A 16669-nucleotide genomic window follows, 5' to 3' on the forward strand; every position below is an offset into this window, starting at 1 on the left:
AACAAGAGAGATGTGTTTTTTCCTAAGGGACAATACTGCAAATGATTCTAGAGGATCCTGTTAAACTTGCAAACGCAACGCTCAAAGTGGATGGTTTGAACCAGAAACCAGCTCTGGCCTCCTAAGGAAGGAGCGGAGCACAGGCGGCCTAGTTCAAAGCACAGGCTTCAATTCTCTGCCTCGTCTCATTTCGAGCAGAAAATCTGACAAAAGCAACATATTATCAGGAAACGAGGGGGTATTTACCTAACCAAATCAAGCATGTTGTAGCTACATCTGACCTACTGCCAGTCTGAGCTGGCATGTTGCTGTGGCACGATACAGCATTTTGCAAAAAATGCTTGATTGGCCCTGCGTGTAATACAGCTTTTGTTGCTCGATACTGAGCAGAAGCAACCTATGACTTTGGATTGCAGAGACTGTACAAGTGCCTCCACACTACAGCGTTCTTCACCAACTGCTAAATTAAATTGCTTTGTCAGAAAAAAAAAAAAAACAAACAAAAACAAACCACCTCTCGGAGAATTTCTGACCAACTGTAATATTGAGAATATAAATTATTTATTTTTTTTTTAATTTGCACATTGTCTGAAGAGGGGAAAAGCTGGAGAGGCAAACAGTAACCTCTGATATTAACTGTTTTATCATGTTGCCAATGACCAGCAGAAACCGCAGCAAAAAGGCATCACAAAACCTCTGAAAAACACAAGTTAGCACATTATCAGACTAAGTGAGGAGACAGAAAAATCAAGTACAACTCACCTTGACAAGGCTGACAATAAAATCATCAGTAAAATAACCATAGTAAAAAATCAAAATTTAAAAAAAAAAAATTAAAAAAAGGAAGAAAGAAAAACCAGAACAAGGTATGTTCACTTTCAGATTATTCACCATGTGTGGTTTTGGATCTTCTAAAAGCACAATTGATTTTCTACTAACATATTAACTCCATAAGCACAAAGAAAGGCAGCCGGTGTCAGCAGAGTTACTCGGGAGAGGGACCTACGCGTTTCCCCGTTGCAGTAAGAAGTCCTCTCGGCACAAAGAAGCCAGAAAATGGTGGCTCACCAGATTTGGCAACCACTTAAAGGCTATCCTGAAATGACTGCAATTATATTTCCAATTTCAGTTGCTGGCCTAGTCATCTGCTCATTGCAACTCTGCCATTAAAACCATTTGGATTGTCTTAATATTGCCCCAAAGAAAAAAAAAAGACCAAACCTGCAGCAAACTATGCAGTAGCTTCATGCCATCTAAAGAGGAGCCTAAATGATATTTGGTTAAGTAACTGTTAAACTGTAACTATGCTACATTTAGAGAGCTTTACAAAAATGCAGTATTTAAAGGACTACAAAAAAGATTATACTTTCCTCTCACTGAAGTATTGAAAGCAGAATGTTCTCTGCTGGAAATGAAACGGTGGGCGTTTGATGGCGTATTTTAAATAGTATTCCTCTTTGTGCATGCAGTGTAATGCCACCCAAGGGGGAGATTAAAAAAAAAAAGTCTGTAATTTGCAAGTCCATTTCAAAGTCATATTGAGGATGATGTGAAATTCAGGATAGGATTCTTGAGAGAAATCTCCCTGGAAAATGTGTATGTACCTCAGGGAAGCTTTGGATTTGCTTCCAGACACTGGAAGACTGTTCTGGTTTTTGACACTTCAATGTTGTTTACTCTTTGCATCTAATTTCGGAATTGAGTGGTTTATTACAAAGGTGTATCCTTGACACAACAGTAAGATATTTCCCTTCTGCAACCTCCAAGACTTCTAAAAATCCCTTACTATTCATCTTGAAACTTCTATCGGTAGTGAGGATATAGCAGTTACTTTCACAGTAAGGGATTAATCCTGCTGTCAGATATTATGGAGGTAACAGACATTTACATGTGTAAAGGACCTTCCTTCTTGGCCCTGGGAAAACCAGGATTGCCCATGTTGGTCTGATCATTCTGAAACAATTGCAAACAATACCATGCTTTAAGGCTTTAGGTAGTCATCAACAGGGATTAGGAGGGAATAGTCTCCTTAATAGACTTCTGGCTAAATGGTTTTTCCTCTTCCCGCTGTGTCGCCTTCCCTGAAGCGTACAGGTGGATCTGGGGAGAGGAAAAGGGTAAGATCATTTTCCTGGGGTCAGATTCTCGTCCTTAGACGCTTGAGTGAGTGGATGCTTACTTTCAAGTTCATCACCAAATCTGATGTCAGAAAAAACTCTTCCCCTGCATCAGATGAGGAAGGAGCAAGGATGGCTTCTGTCTTCACTTATAGGGCATAACATGGCTTGATTATAGAGATAAGCAATTTTATCATGTAATCACATCCCACTCATCAAGAAGGCTAGGAGTACCAGTGACACTGCGATCCTTCTTGTCTTTTTTTTCCCATGGCCACAACAATTTGTACTGCAGAAGACTTAAGTGCTTCAGTCCAACACTGAAATCTTTAATCTATCATGGCATCGGAGTGAAAGGAAAAGCAACCACAGAACACCATATATTCAAGTGATCTCCTTTTCCTCTTAAATTCTAGTTAGTTTATTTTCACTTAAATTTTGCCATACAGAAGCTGGACATCGATCCTGACTTAAGTCTTCTGTGTTTTTCTGAGTTAGTGTAGAGAGTGTGACATTAATCACTCTCCAAACCCCGACCCTGAACTTGTCTCACTAACCACAAGGAGAGCCATGACAACTAACTTGGACAAGAAACCTACAGTTCATATAGCTCAAAGTAGGCAAAGTTTGGAAAATTATTAAACCATAGGAAGAAAAGGTCTCAAGTGTTTTATGTTGATACTTACTTCTTGACTGTTTTCAGGTCAAAGAAAACAGTGACAGATAAGCTCTTGTGAGGACATCTAATCCATTACACTGAGATAATTCCTTCTACCAGCAAGACACTGGCACAGCTCTGCCTCACTTCACTCTGCATCGAGAGGTTTTTTGTTACTGGTATGAATGACAGATTTGAATCTGGCAGTACCTTCGAGTTTGGTTTGTCCAGTTAAATGAAGATAAAAGTGTATTTTGCACTACAAACAGATGACACAAGGCTTTTTTTTTTTTTTCAAGTCCATACCCTCCTCTAAACTTGAGACACACACAGCAGCCACAGTCAGACTATTATTTTGCACTTTGATCAATGCAACTTTGTAAGTCTCTCGTGTCAGTAATTATCCTCTTTTGAATTGGTATTAGGTGAGATTACCAGAACAAACCCAGAAAATTATGATCAGTTTATACTCCTAGCTTTCACAAATGATAGGTTAAGGTTTAGCAGTGTAGTAAACTATAAACAATGTGCTGGTTTTGGCTGGGGTAGAGTTAATTTTCTTCACAGTAGCTGGTATGAGGCTATGTTTTGGGTTTGTGCTGGAAACAGCATTGATAACACAGGGATGTTTTCGTTACTGCTGAGCTGTGCTTACCCAGAGCCAAGGGCTTTTCTGCTTCTCGCCCCACCAGCGAGGAGGCTGGGGGGGGCACGAGGAGTTGGAGGGGACACAGCCGGGACAGCTGACCCCAACTGACCCAAGGGATATTCCAGACCATGGGACATCATGCTTAGCACATAAAGCTGGGGGAAGAAGAAGAAGAAGAATGAAGGGGGGACGTTCGGAGCGATGGCGTTTGTCTTCCCAAGTCACCATTACGTGTGCTGGAGCCCTGCTGTCCTGGAGATGGCTGAACACCTGCCTGCCCGTGGGAAGCAGTGACTGAACTCCTTGGTTTGCTTTGCTTGTGCGCAGCTTTTGCTTTACCTATTACACTGTCTTTATCTCAACCCATGAGCTTTCTCACTTTTACTCTTCTGATCCTCTCCCCCATCCCACTGAGGGGGGGAGTGAGCGAGCTGCTGTGTAGGGCTGAGTTGCCGGCTGGGGTTAAATCACAACAAACAATAGCCTTGCTGCTTCTGTAATAATGCAAAAGCACTATATAGATTGTATCCATATTGCTTAGTCTAAAAATAAACATGTACAAATTAAATAGGACATACATCAAGTAAATATACACGATTCATTTATGAAAAGCAATTATTTGTGCTGCGGAGCAAAGTCCAGTGTTAAGCTAATCAAATAATTAAGAATAAAGACAAACCAACATAAGCTTAATTATTATTATTTTAACATGTTAAAAATACAGTCACATCAAAATAGGATACACAGTTATAAAACTGTTGCAGATGACATAAGAAAATAGTGTGTATATATTTTATATATAAAAATCTACAGTATTTACTAATGCTGATACATATTTTGGAGCCTCGTGTTGCTTGCACAAATAAATTGTACAGCTTTGTTATGAATTACAGAACCATCGTTAAACACTGAGATTATTACACTTAGCCACAATATTATATACATATATTCCTACGCTGCTGTAACCAATTAGAACTAAGGTAAGCCCAAGTCATATTTATCTTCACAATTTTAGTTTAGAGTTTCAGTGTAGTGCTTTGCTACTGTTACTTTGCTGCAGTTTGCAATTTTTAAAATATAAAATTGCCCAGTTCATTAAAAATTACATCAAACACATTATATACACAAAAAAAGTTTTTGAAATATACTCAGTAAATGTTACTTCCATTTGTAAAAATTGTTTTACTTCTGTACCTTAAACCTTACAGAGCCAACCTGCAGCAATAATAGGCACTAAAGCTCATTCTTTAAAGGGGGGAGGGGGGGGAATAATCCATTTCTATCAATTAACAAATCTTACAACACAAAAGATAACAGGACAACCTTCCAAACCACCCCAAACTGGTGTTGATACCAATGTTTGGTACTTAAGTATTAGAAAAAGCTCTCTGTTAAGCGCTCCAAGGACCTCTTCTGGTGAGATCCTTCTCTGCCTCAACTCCCATTGGTTTCAATGAGAGGTGAGTGCATTCAGCACTTACTACGTGGCACCCAGCAGCTCGCAGGACTGCATCCTACACGTGCCACTTAACCTGCGGTTTTTTTCCACCCCAAATTCACAGTCAAGGAAAGGAAAACACAAAGTAGAAAAGGCTGCAAACACTAATTAAAAATACATTACCAGGAGTCTAAGCTTCCTATTAACAGTCAGGATCATTTTAGCGTAAAACACCGCACAGTCTCTCAGCAGCCTGATAGCACAGCAGCACATGTCCAATCATAGACATGAACCTACCGGCTCTTTGGGGTAAAAAAGGGCAAAACAAAATGGAATTGACATGACAAAGCTTAAGAGAAGGGACACTGCATACTCACACGGCTCAGGGAATATCAAGCCTTGATCCAATCTCAGACTCCTGCATATACTTCACAAGAGCATCAAGGAGTTCCGATACCTGTGAGATTTGGCCCTGCAACCAGTTCGTTTAGTTTGACAGCACAGCATGACAAAAAGTGAAGAGTGCAGCACCATGTCTGTATCTGGCATTACTCTCACTGTGCTCCAATATTTTGCATATAGGACGACATTCTGAAGGTAGATTTGGGTGAGAAGGTAAAAATTCTCCACTTTCGATGCAAATAAAAAACTAAACACTGCCCTGAATTTTAAGCACCATTTCTTAGCCAGATTAGAGAGACATTTTTGGCTTTCTGCTTTTGCCTGCCTGGCTCCTTCTTGCTGAGGAAAATGACAAACAGTAGTCAAAAGGAGAGGAAATTAACCCTCGCATAAGATTAAATTAATAATCCCAAAGCATCTCTCCTGCCCAGAACAGATACTGGGATGCTGAGGCAGCTGTATAAAAACGACAGAAATTCCCATTCAAAATGAATGACTTCTCAAATAAATTACAAAGAAAAATTAATATGAAATAAAGTACTTCACAAGCTTTGCCCAAAGTTAAACGCATTTACATTTAAACTCTAGCTCTTTGCCATATGTATTTGTGTATTATGAGTGCACACTCACACGCGCGCACGCACACATCTATACAGTGCATTAACAATGTCAGTCAAAATAAAACTTGTAAATGTGTTACAGGTTTTAGGCAGAAAGATTGTAACACAAATTATTTAACTGTAAGGAACAATGACAGTATTAACCACATTGTCTATATGATCTTATTGCTATGTCTATGTGCATCAGATCACTTTCAATAGCTTCAATGCAAGTCTAAGAACTCAACTAGCCTTCAATGAAAGTCTGAAACATCTTTGAAATAGTGTTGTTATTTTTGAGACCCATGTAAACTGTCCGCATTTCAGAGAAGAACTGAGGTGGACTACTACTAACACAGTAATGTTTAACTGGTTTTGGTTCTTGCCATTTTACTAAGTATAGAGAGATTCTCAGAGAAGCACAGATTCATGCATAGACAATCCATCATTTCTATTTCGATAGTGTTGGGCTTGAGCTGATGGGCTTGAAAACTGGTATTGTGGTGAACCATGCTCTTCAAAGGTTGGTGAAGTCCTGTATCTTATTGGACTATCCACAGAAACAGGAGGAAGACTATGGTCTTGAAAAGGTGCTGACTGAAAATGCTGATATTTCTGGAAATTATCCACGTGGCCTTTGTTAACATCTTGGCCCCAGGGCTGCCTGTAGGGTTCATGTCTGTAAATATATGCAGCATCTGGCCACTTTCTATCTTCTGGTAAATAATCCACTGGAGGGATTATGAATTTGACACCTGTGGGAGGCCTTGAGTTGCTGGTATAAGCATCGACAGGGGCTACTTCTATCTGACCAGGGGTTGGTGAAAGGGGATTTTGGCGACTGGTAGGATAGGAATTCATTTGTAGTTTATCCAGAGAATAATCTACTGAAACAAAAGAACCATATGGCCTACCAGAAGAGCTGGTTCGATTCCCATGATAATGTAGAGGTACAGAACTTGTATTGCCTATACTGGAAACATGCTTTGGAGAATTTCCATGGTAAGTAGGTGGATTACTGTAACATGGCAGTGGCTGTTTTACATTCAATCCATGAGGTGATCCATCAGATTGCGATGAATATTTCGGAGATCTGGGTTGTGAAGTGAAGGTGTAATTATTGGGTATTTTTAATGGAGTTGGTACTTTTTCAGTTTGCTTTCTTGGACTATTAGAGTATGTTACATGCCTAGGGCTCTGTGGACAAGCTCTCTCAAGTGTCTCTTCAACAAGATTCTCACTCTCATTATCAACTTCTGGAACATTGTCATACTGAGATGCATTAGACCCTCGCTTACCTTCATCAGCATCCAAAACCCTCATTTTTTGCTTTACATTCAAAGGCTGCGTTTCTCCAGGACTTTGTGGTGGGCCTGAAACCAAATGGTTTATTGGCCTTCCTTTCACCTCTGCAGTAAGTTTCATTGTCTTTTCAATTATTTTGATATCAGACGGTTTATTCCACTTAGGTACAAATTCCTTTCTTGTATTTGAAGTAGCATTAGAATTTTGATTAGCAGCTGCATTATTATACTGTCTCGAGTTGTCTTGCTCTGTTGGCTGAGGCTTTCTTCTGGTATCTACCTCATTCTTAGGCATACTACTTTGTGTCTCTATTGGTCGAGTCTTCTGCTGTTTTACGGAAGGTTTCTTTTCCAGTGAATTAATTATTTTTCGGTTATTTGGTGAACTTTCTGGTTCTTCTTCTGGGGATGGTCTCCTTTCTGCCCTTCTTGTCGTTTGTGTACCAGTGCTGTTCTGTCCATTAAGCACTGGAGTGGAGTTAAGCATAGCAGGCTGAGGTCCTGATGGAATCTGCCCCAATGGCTTCTTTGGAAATTCATCTTCTTTACCTAAAACAAGAGCAGTAATAACATAAATTCACCTTTGTACAGAAGTCATCTTTGATCTGCTGGTCATGCAAGCAAAAATAGCTACAACCTTTATTACCGGGGCCTCTCTCTGGGTCACCATTCTACTAAACACCTCAAAGGTTTTTCTGTGTACTGACATCGAACAAAGGTTTTTGTTTAGGCTCTCATCTCAACGAGTTACTCTAGTCTTCCTTTCTACAGTTGACGCAATCTTGCCAAGCTTTTGGTCATTCATGACACTGCTGCAAAAAAATAATTTTCCTAGGTGACATTTTGGTTACAGTACTTACCCTGTAATGTACTCCTTCTCACATTGTCCCTGTCACATTAAGTAAACTACTTTCTTCACTTCAAAAATCCTTCCCAATATCCCTCTCCCAATCTATTGTCTTCCATTCATTCACCTTTTAATGTTCATTGCTGGTAAGCTATAGTATCAGCTCCTCACTCACATGTACAAGCTTCCTATCAGACATCTCTGAACTTTCTCTCACTTCTTTTTTTTGGGTGGAGCTCCTCATTAACATCTGCACAGTTAAGTCCTTGTTCCCCCTCAACCACCGCCTACAAATTTCATTTTCAGTATTAAAAAGCTACAGTATAACTAAAAGACGCTATACATAACCATATTTTTTTCAATTCAGTTTTTTATCAGTTATAGAACAATTGAAGTAGTTAATGCTAATACTGGCTACGTCATGATTTCAACTGAGTGTTCAATAGATGAGTTTTGCCAAACACAAGGACATCATTTACAGAACAAGAATATGAATGGAAAGTTCTCCCAGACTGGAGCTCAATACATCACAACAGCCAGTGGTACAACATCAGTTATGTGAGGACCCAGAACAATCCACATTGCCACTACAGAAAGAATAAAGAAGTGTTTCATTGCTTGATGCTGCTCACAGAACAATTTACATTTAATTTTCCACTGCACCCTTTCTCCTTAGCAGTCAACGCCCTTCGTATCCTCAGCCAAAGTCTTCTATCATATCCACTTGCATATAACTTATTTAATTACGTAATACATTACTTTCCCATTATGAGCAGAAAAGGTCACCTATTTCTCATTAAATATAATAATCTAAGTTTAATTTATTTGATGTTCAGTATTTCCCAAAAAATAAAAAAAACTTTTAAAGTCAGCATTACCAAACAAGTCTTACTCACTCTGTATCTATTTATTAAGCAAAAGCTCTGTTGTAAGGAGGAAAAAAAAAGACTACCCTTGCTTAAATGTTATGCAAAGGAAATTATATAAAATGGCTGTCAGTAAAATAATTTTATTTAATCCCTGCTTCTTCCTAAGACAAGAACTGTAGAATCTTTCTCTATCATCAAAGATCATAAAGTTAGCACCTCACTCTTTCTAGCTTCTTTTAATTTGTAATTAAAATTCCTTTTATGTGTCTATATGGGTTCACAGGAGCGAATACATACAAATGTCTCTACCCCTGACACAAGTGCTGTGGTTAGAAGTGAGCTATGTTCATTTTTACAGTCAATAGTATGAGTTCAATCTTTGATGACTGGTTCATGATAGAGATACACAGAGGAAAGCCAGCAGCCAAGGTCAGTATTATTTATTATAACAGCATTACAAACTACCATCACGGATCAGTTGCTATATAAACTAAATGAAAACTTACAGTTTGTGCCAGCTAGGACAGAGCAGGAGGACAGCAGAGAAGAATACAATGACGCCATGTGTCATGACTAGATAACTAAATAAAAAGTAAACAATTAAACTAGCCTTTTCTTGATTTTCAAAGTCTTCATATGAGGCCGAAGGTCATATGGAATCCTACCCTTTCCTTTAGAAATACCTAACTTCAGAAACCTCAGTTTACATATAATAAACACAGCCTACCCAGGCTTTCTGTAGAAAACCCCTCCACTCTCACTTTCCCCTAGTTATCCTTCACTCAATTACGATCATACTATTACTTAGATACATAAACCTATGCTCTTACAGTGAAGGTACTCACCGTCTACCTTGCTTACAACATGGCAAAGGAAGATACTCATGCTGAACCCTCTCCTCAATGACTTGTCCCCAAAGGAGAGATTGCACATGTTAAATCATCTTACAGGATTATACACCTGGCACACTATACCTAGGTAATTGGTTGCAAGACAGCGCTGCAGGTTACATGGTGGGGTAGGGCCTCAGCGTTAGGCTCCAATGAGTGGCTCTTGGAATTACAAGTCTTGAGGTTTGTTCTCTTTCACTGTGGGGCCCCACTATTCACAAATCAGGCTAAAATCTGGCGCATGGATTTGTAGACTTGCACTCCCCTGCAGCACACCATTGGAAGAACAGATGAGGGGAGAGAGGAATGAGTTGCGTGGATGCTGCAAATGGATGATTTAACAGCTCTGCAATATACTGTCTGCTGCATCAGTGCCTTCAAAATTATTCTTTATTCTTTACGAACAAGAGTTCACTTACTGAACTTGCTTCAGTTTGGCAAAAGGCATTTGTACCATCTAATTCCACTTGCATCCTCAAACAGTGTTAGGCAAAGCTGAAGATCTTTATCTTCTAAATAAAAGTGAATTTTGCCCATAATAAATATTCCTGATACTGGAACTATATTATTACACTGCTTTCATTCTTACTAATTTGAATGTTAAAATAGCATGAAGTCTGAATGAAGAAACAATACTCAAAGTACATACCAAAAACTTGCCATCTAAATCATATAGAACTGGTCTTTTTATGCTGATAATCCATTTATAACCTCCAGGTGATCCATAGTAGTTATGAGATAGCATAAGAAAATGGTTCCAGCATCTGTAAATTATTTCATTTCTGTCCTTGTATGCAATAAATGTTTTAGAAAAATTACTTTTCTTCCACGCTTGAAATTACACTATTCAAGCTATATAAAAAAAACCTGAAGACAAGTTCCTCTAGTAGCTGCAATGCTTCCTTCCTTTGTACAAAGACTTTAAAAGCATGAACTGATTTCCTTTCTTCCAGCTTTCACTCTAAGAAATGCATACAGAGCAAGATGAGATGCTTTGAAATATACTTGGTTGTACAATAAAGGTGGGTTTTGTGTGAGGTTTTTGTTTTTTTAATTTCACACACTTAAGGTTTCTTAATTACCATTAAGCTCTAATAAAACCCAAGTGAGAATACTGCAGACATTTTTATTGAATTCTATCTAGGCTGCTTTGAAGATTACTTTCTGTCATCTTTCCTTCACATTTCAGGGTAAAAGAACACACTACAACTAGGCATATGTGGGTTGCACTTTCTAGATGATGTATGCTATAATATGAATTACTGCTGTAAAATTAATATCAGAGAAATCTTACCGTGTCTGTTGTAAAACTGTTAAAACTCAACAGTAATTCATGTAATGAGTAACAAGCAAAGCGTTCCAAGACAACAGTTCATTTAGAAGAAAACCTCTGCATTCTAACAGCATGATACCATGTTTATAGGCTGGTAATACCAGAGCTTAGTGCTTTCAGGGAAAACAAAAATATGGAACAATGAGTACGTGTGGAAGGAGGGTCAGCAGGGAAAAGAAGAAATACAGCTTTAAATCTTAGCCACAGGGCTTCCACAGAACTTGGTTTAACTTGACCTCAGACAAACAACTGACACAGCTTGCTTAATCAACCACATCTGCATGTGAAACTTTAAGAAAGGCCATATTGCTAGAGGTACTCAATTCAGTAATCAAAGCTACAAAGCACAGGCCGTGCTCTGGTTCAAAAATGCTTGAGCTGTGATCACCTCCTACCATAAAAAGCATTCGAAGGAAAGGAGTTGTATAAGGATCTATGATGCTGCAGCACAAAGATGCCCTGCAAACCGGTCACCTTCTAAAGAAAAATCAATTTGTTTTAAACTGCAAAACAGGTATTTAATTCTGATTTAAGTAAACAGGTCATACATACATATACATACATACACAGAGCTGTCACTTTCAGTGGAACTATCAAGTACTTTATAAACAAATACAAACTCCTCAAGTTCAAAAAAAGTCCACAAAATTAAAGATGCAGAGGACAACTGAATCTATCACCATACACATTAACGCAATGCTACATTCCTCAAATGCACAAAATAGCATGCAAACTATGTCCATGAATGCTTTAAGCAGTCCACTATCAGCAAGAAAACCATAATGCTGCATGCTGGCAAGAAAGAAAGAAAGAAGGTAATAAAAGCAAAAAGCTGAGGAGAAGAAACCACAGTGCAAAAGGAAACAAAAGAAGCCAAGTCACAACAAACATCTCTTCCATTAAGAGGTACACAAATAGCTCACCAGAGAAGCATGCAAAAGCACTAATTCTTCTTACAAGCCACATACCTTTTATCTACCAATTTTCCACTCCAAATCTGCCTAAAGCCTCACACGCAGCTCTCAACCATCATCTTTACTACTTCAGCTAAACTCACTGTTCAAACTCCTCAGATCTGAGCATGCAGAAATTTTATTTGGATGTTTTCAAGGACATTCAACTGAATATGTTTGTGCTGTTGATCCAAAGTCTGAGTTAATTCACTTTCTGGACATACCTGTCTGAGGAACAGAGAAGCTTTTGAATTCTACAAGAAGTATTTGTGGGACAAGTGCTCTTCTATACAATCTATGATGTTCACACACCAGGTTTAAAAGCATTTTGAAACTAGAAGTTAAGACAAAGCTGTCCAGTTGAGCTGTGATTGTTTTGGCAGCGACCTCTACAATCATCAAATGTGCCTTTCTCTTCTGAAGCAAACCAGGCAATCAGATTTCTCCCAGTATTTGCATGAGATGCAGAACTGGGTATAACTCTTATCTTTCTCTCCTTCTCTTCCTTTAACAGAACAAGTTCCTAGACAGAGTTTAGTTACTGGTTTTTCCCAAAGACAAACATAATAGCTTATATCAGGACTTACAAAGCTGGGACTATAGAATTTTCTATTTTTCCTTTAAAAGAAAGGTAGTGATTTAGTTGGCTTATATGCAGTATAGCATAAAATAAGCAAACAACAAAGAAAAATGAGCGAGGAAGGAAAGAAATGGAAGTAGAAGGAGGCAATCTAAGCAAAACAAGAACAATCAGGTACTTGTTTGCTGCTGGTAAACATATTACCTGACATGAAAAGGAGCAAAGCAAACATGAGCAGATCTGACTGTTCCCAAAAAGATAAGAAATTCAAGTCATATTAAAGAAAGTTTTAGTCTGTTGACTTGTTCCTGCTCTAACAAGTCTTGGTCACCACCCAGTGGAAGTCGATCTCAACTACAAGACTTTTACAGATAATTGCTTCAGGAGGCACTAACAGCCTCATGCATTGAATAGCAGACATGTAATTGGACTAAAGTGCTTTAAGTGCTCTCTCTGATGAATAACAGTCTAGTCCTTAATTTCAGCACCAGAATACATGCACTTTGACTGTTCTAACACAATTTTCAAGGATGGTAATGGTCATAAAAACAACTCTTAAAATGACATCTTGGTATTTTGTGTTTATTTTCCATCAGTGATGTCCCATCTTACTTCTTCAGTTTACAAGTCCAACAGAATTTTAAAGAAATTTAAGTGCCTGCACTAGAAGCTCAAGCTGCTGTCTGAAAGTCAACCTCTGCTCCTCCGCCTTTATATGCCATCATCAGCAAAGGAGTTACTAAAATGAAATCTTGCCTGACAACTTGAAGGTAGAACAAAATACACTGCTTGCCTTCCTCCTGCTATATCACTTCTGTAATACTGACAGTAAGGAAAACTTACTTTATAAACACCTGCATTTAGATAAACAATAGAAATGTTAACAAATTTGGTCATCAACCAGAAGATACAGGTGGCCAGCTCTATGTCTGCAAGCTGCTTTTGCAAAAAAAATTTCTAAAATTAACCACTCCTAATTACAACCCAAATTCCATGCTTCTTCCAGAAAATACACTTCCTTGAAAAGTCAGTTTAAAATAGGAATATGAACAAGGACCAATGTAACTATCTGGATCATATTTTTAAAAAGCATGCAAGTTTTAAACAGTAAAGATTTTTAAATGATGCAAAGCCAATGACTAAAGCTGCTGAAAACAATACACTAATTATATTAGCATAATTCCATATATTAATTTCCTTCATAATATTGTCGTTATATCACACAAGAAACAAGGCATAAACATTAGCTGATTAAAATATGAAGTGCATTACATGAAATAGCTACTTGTATATTCTTCAAGCACAAGTGAAAAATCCAAAATTCCTCTGAAACAAAACACAACCAAAAGAGAGACACCATCAGAAACAGGAAAGTCAAGCGGACTTACATATTTCTATTGTTTTGGCTGTCAAAAGGTGCATTAAGGGCAGAGAATAGACAATATTTAATAGATTATCAACCTAGTATATACTTCTGCACTGTCACTGATGAGTATTTAAAAGAGACAGATATTTGAATAAAAGATATTGATAATAAATTTAATAAAATATACCAGTAAAGATAAATAGCAGATAAACATTTAAAAGTTTATGGCAAATGCAAATTCAAATTTTGCTAGTTTTCCCTGAACATAGAAAAGGCTGGGAGAACTAGAACTGAGTCAGAGTTTAAAGCTGGTATTAAAATGCACAAATATAGTTAAGATGATCACAAGGACAAGGGCAGATTCCAAATTTGCCAATACTGCTTTAAAATTAAGGTACAAGACCTTTATCTAAGAGTTAAGGCCTTCTCAGCTTCTTAAGGTCTATTAAACTTTCAGTGATTAAAAAAAATCCAATCCAGGACCCCTCTAACCTCCCTTTTCAGGACCCCTTATATCAAAACGCAGGTAAGAAATTGTCTCAAGAACAGATCTGAGAGCCTTCAGCCTTGAAGGTGGGCCTGTCTTGTTTATGAAGCACTAGATTAATAAACTATTTTCAGCAACATATTTTTAAGTAGAATATGAAACTTTCACCGGTAAGGACTTCTGTTTATTAAAGTCAGACACTATAAAATAATATGTATTAATATATAAATATTGTTTATTAATCATTGCATTATTTACATAGTCCTACTGGAATAACTTCAAGCAAAGCTGGAAATTCTATCCGTATCTTGTGAGTATTCAAAGAATTTTGCTGCTGTTTGGAGTAACAGCCAAGGAAAGAATCTGTATCAAGAAATTCTGGAAATCAATGGGGTGTACCAAGAAAATTCCTTTCACTATGCTCTAGACATCGTCCTTGAGTTAAGAGATTGTCCACCCTGTCGAATCTGGCTCCTTGAGACGTAAACAGGAATCATACGGTTTTAGAGGAGTGTGCTGTTTAAGAACCTGCCATGGTGTGGGCACCCTTCATAAAGTTCCAGGCAATCCAGAAAATACCAATTGTCTTTTCTACTAAATTTGCTTCAGGATATGTCAGAGAAGTACCTTAAAGGACAGTCTCTACCATAGATCTGTCACAGCCTGCCTCTCTGAGGGCCTGATAACCAAGCAGCTCACCAATAAGAAGTGTGCTTATCCACACAGCTTCACGTCTCCATAAAGTCACTGAACAGGGATGCCTACCTTGGGTTTTGAGAGCAGCACTTAAGTTGCAAGTCATCCTCTGAAGGTTGTAGTTGCTAAGTTCAGGCTATCCTATACTGGCCAGCAGTTAGACTAGAACTTACCACAAAGACGAATGAAAATCCCTGGTCTGCTTTACGCAAATAGCCCTAGTACTGGCAAAAGCATTTCACCTGCATCCAAAATTAGCACGATCCCCTTAACGTCCATGTTCCGGCTGACCATTTCAAGGGTTTTATCAGTGAGAAAGTGTTAAATGAAGTCCCTTCCTTCGTCTCTGCTCTGAAGGGAACAAGGAGCTCCTTAATTCAATGGAAGAAGCCATGGAGGAAGCAAGCCAGAGAAAGCTACATCAGACATAAACAGACATCCACTTTAAAGTAACACAAAAGTTATTATCTCTTTTAATATCCTACTGCAGCTTACCCTACTAGGGCAGGAAAATCTATACTGCCTAGCAAAGGATGCCAGATGGAAAATTCCACTGAGCTTAATTAGCTCACTGCTATTCCTGGATGACTGATACTGATGCAACTGTAAGATGGAGATTTTTTAGTTTTTCCTAACATGCAGTTTTACTTTAGTTCTTAAGGTGTATTGTTGAAGATAGGAAGTAGTGCTTTGATTTCAGCCGAGAAAACTAAAATAAACACTATCTTCTCAGGCTACAGTGGATACTTAAATGAACAGTCTAGTATGTTTTGTGTGTATTACTGCATGACATAAAATGGTTTCATAAGTTTTACATAAAATCAGAAGAAAAATAGTAAAAAGAGACTGAAGGTATTAGAGCCAGACAGACACATGTATTGGGTTGGCATGGCAAGGTTTTGGTAGCAGGGGGGCTACAGGGGTGGCTTCTGTGAGAAGCTGCTAGAAGCTTCCCCCATGTCTGACAGAGCCAAAGCCAGCCGGCTCCAAGACGGACCTGCCGCTGGCCAAGGCCGAGCCCATCAGCGACGGTGGTAGCGCCTCTGGGAGAACAGATTTAAGAAGGGGAATAGTTGTGGCAGAACAGAAACCACAGCCAGACAGAGGAGCGAGAACATGTGAGAGGAACAGCCCTGCAGACCCCCAGGACAGTGAAGAAGGAGGAGGAGGAGATGCTCCAGGTGCCGGAGCAGGGATTCCCCTGCAGCCCGTGAGGAAGACCATGGTGAGGCAGGCTGTCCCCCTGCAGCCCAGGGAGGTCCATGGGGGAACAGATCTCCACCTGCAGCCCGGGGATGACCCCATGTCACAGCAGAGGGATGCCCGAAGGAGGCTGTGACCCCATGGGAAGCCCGTGCTGGAGAATGCTCCTGGCAAGACCCATGGCCCCGTGGAGAGAGGAGCCCACACTGGAGCAGGTTTGCTGGCAGGACTTGTGACCTCACAGGGGACCCACGCTGGAGCAGTCTGTGCCTGAAGGA

General features: G+C 39.0%; 1 protein-coding gene across 4 annotated transcripts in view; it reads right to left on the bottom strand.

The window, feature by feature from the left end:
• Positions 1-4108: 4108 nt before the first annotated feature.
• The window catches only part of USP6NL (USP6 N-terminal like), a 129318-nt gene continuing 116757 nt past the window's right edge, over positions 4109-16669 (bottom strand). For all 4 annotated transcript variants that reach the window (XM_049814436.1, XM_049814437.1, XM_049814438.1 and 1 more), the window contains one exon: positions 4109-7716. In XM_049814436.1, the coding sequence (XP_049670393.1) occupies positions 6275-7716 (1442 nt within the window). In that variant the 3' untranslated portion in view covers positions 4109-6274. The remainder of the gene's footprint in view (positions 7717-16669) is intronic.

This window comes from Accipiter gentilis, chromosome 11 (assembly GCF_929443795.1).
Source record: "Accipiter gentilis chromosome 11, bAccGen1.1, whole genome shotgun sequence".
Taxonomy (NCBI): domain Eukaryota; kingdom Metazoa; phylum Chordata; class Aves; order Accipitriformes; family Accipitridae; genus Astur; species Astur gentilis.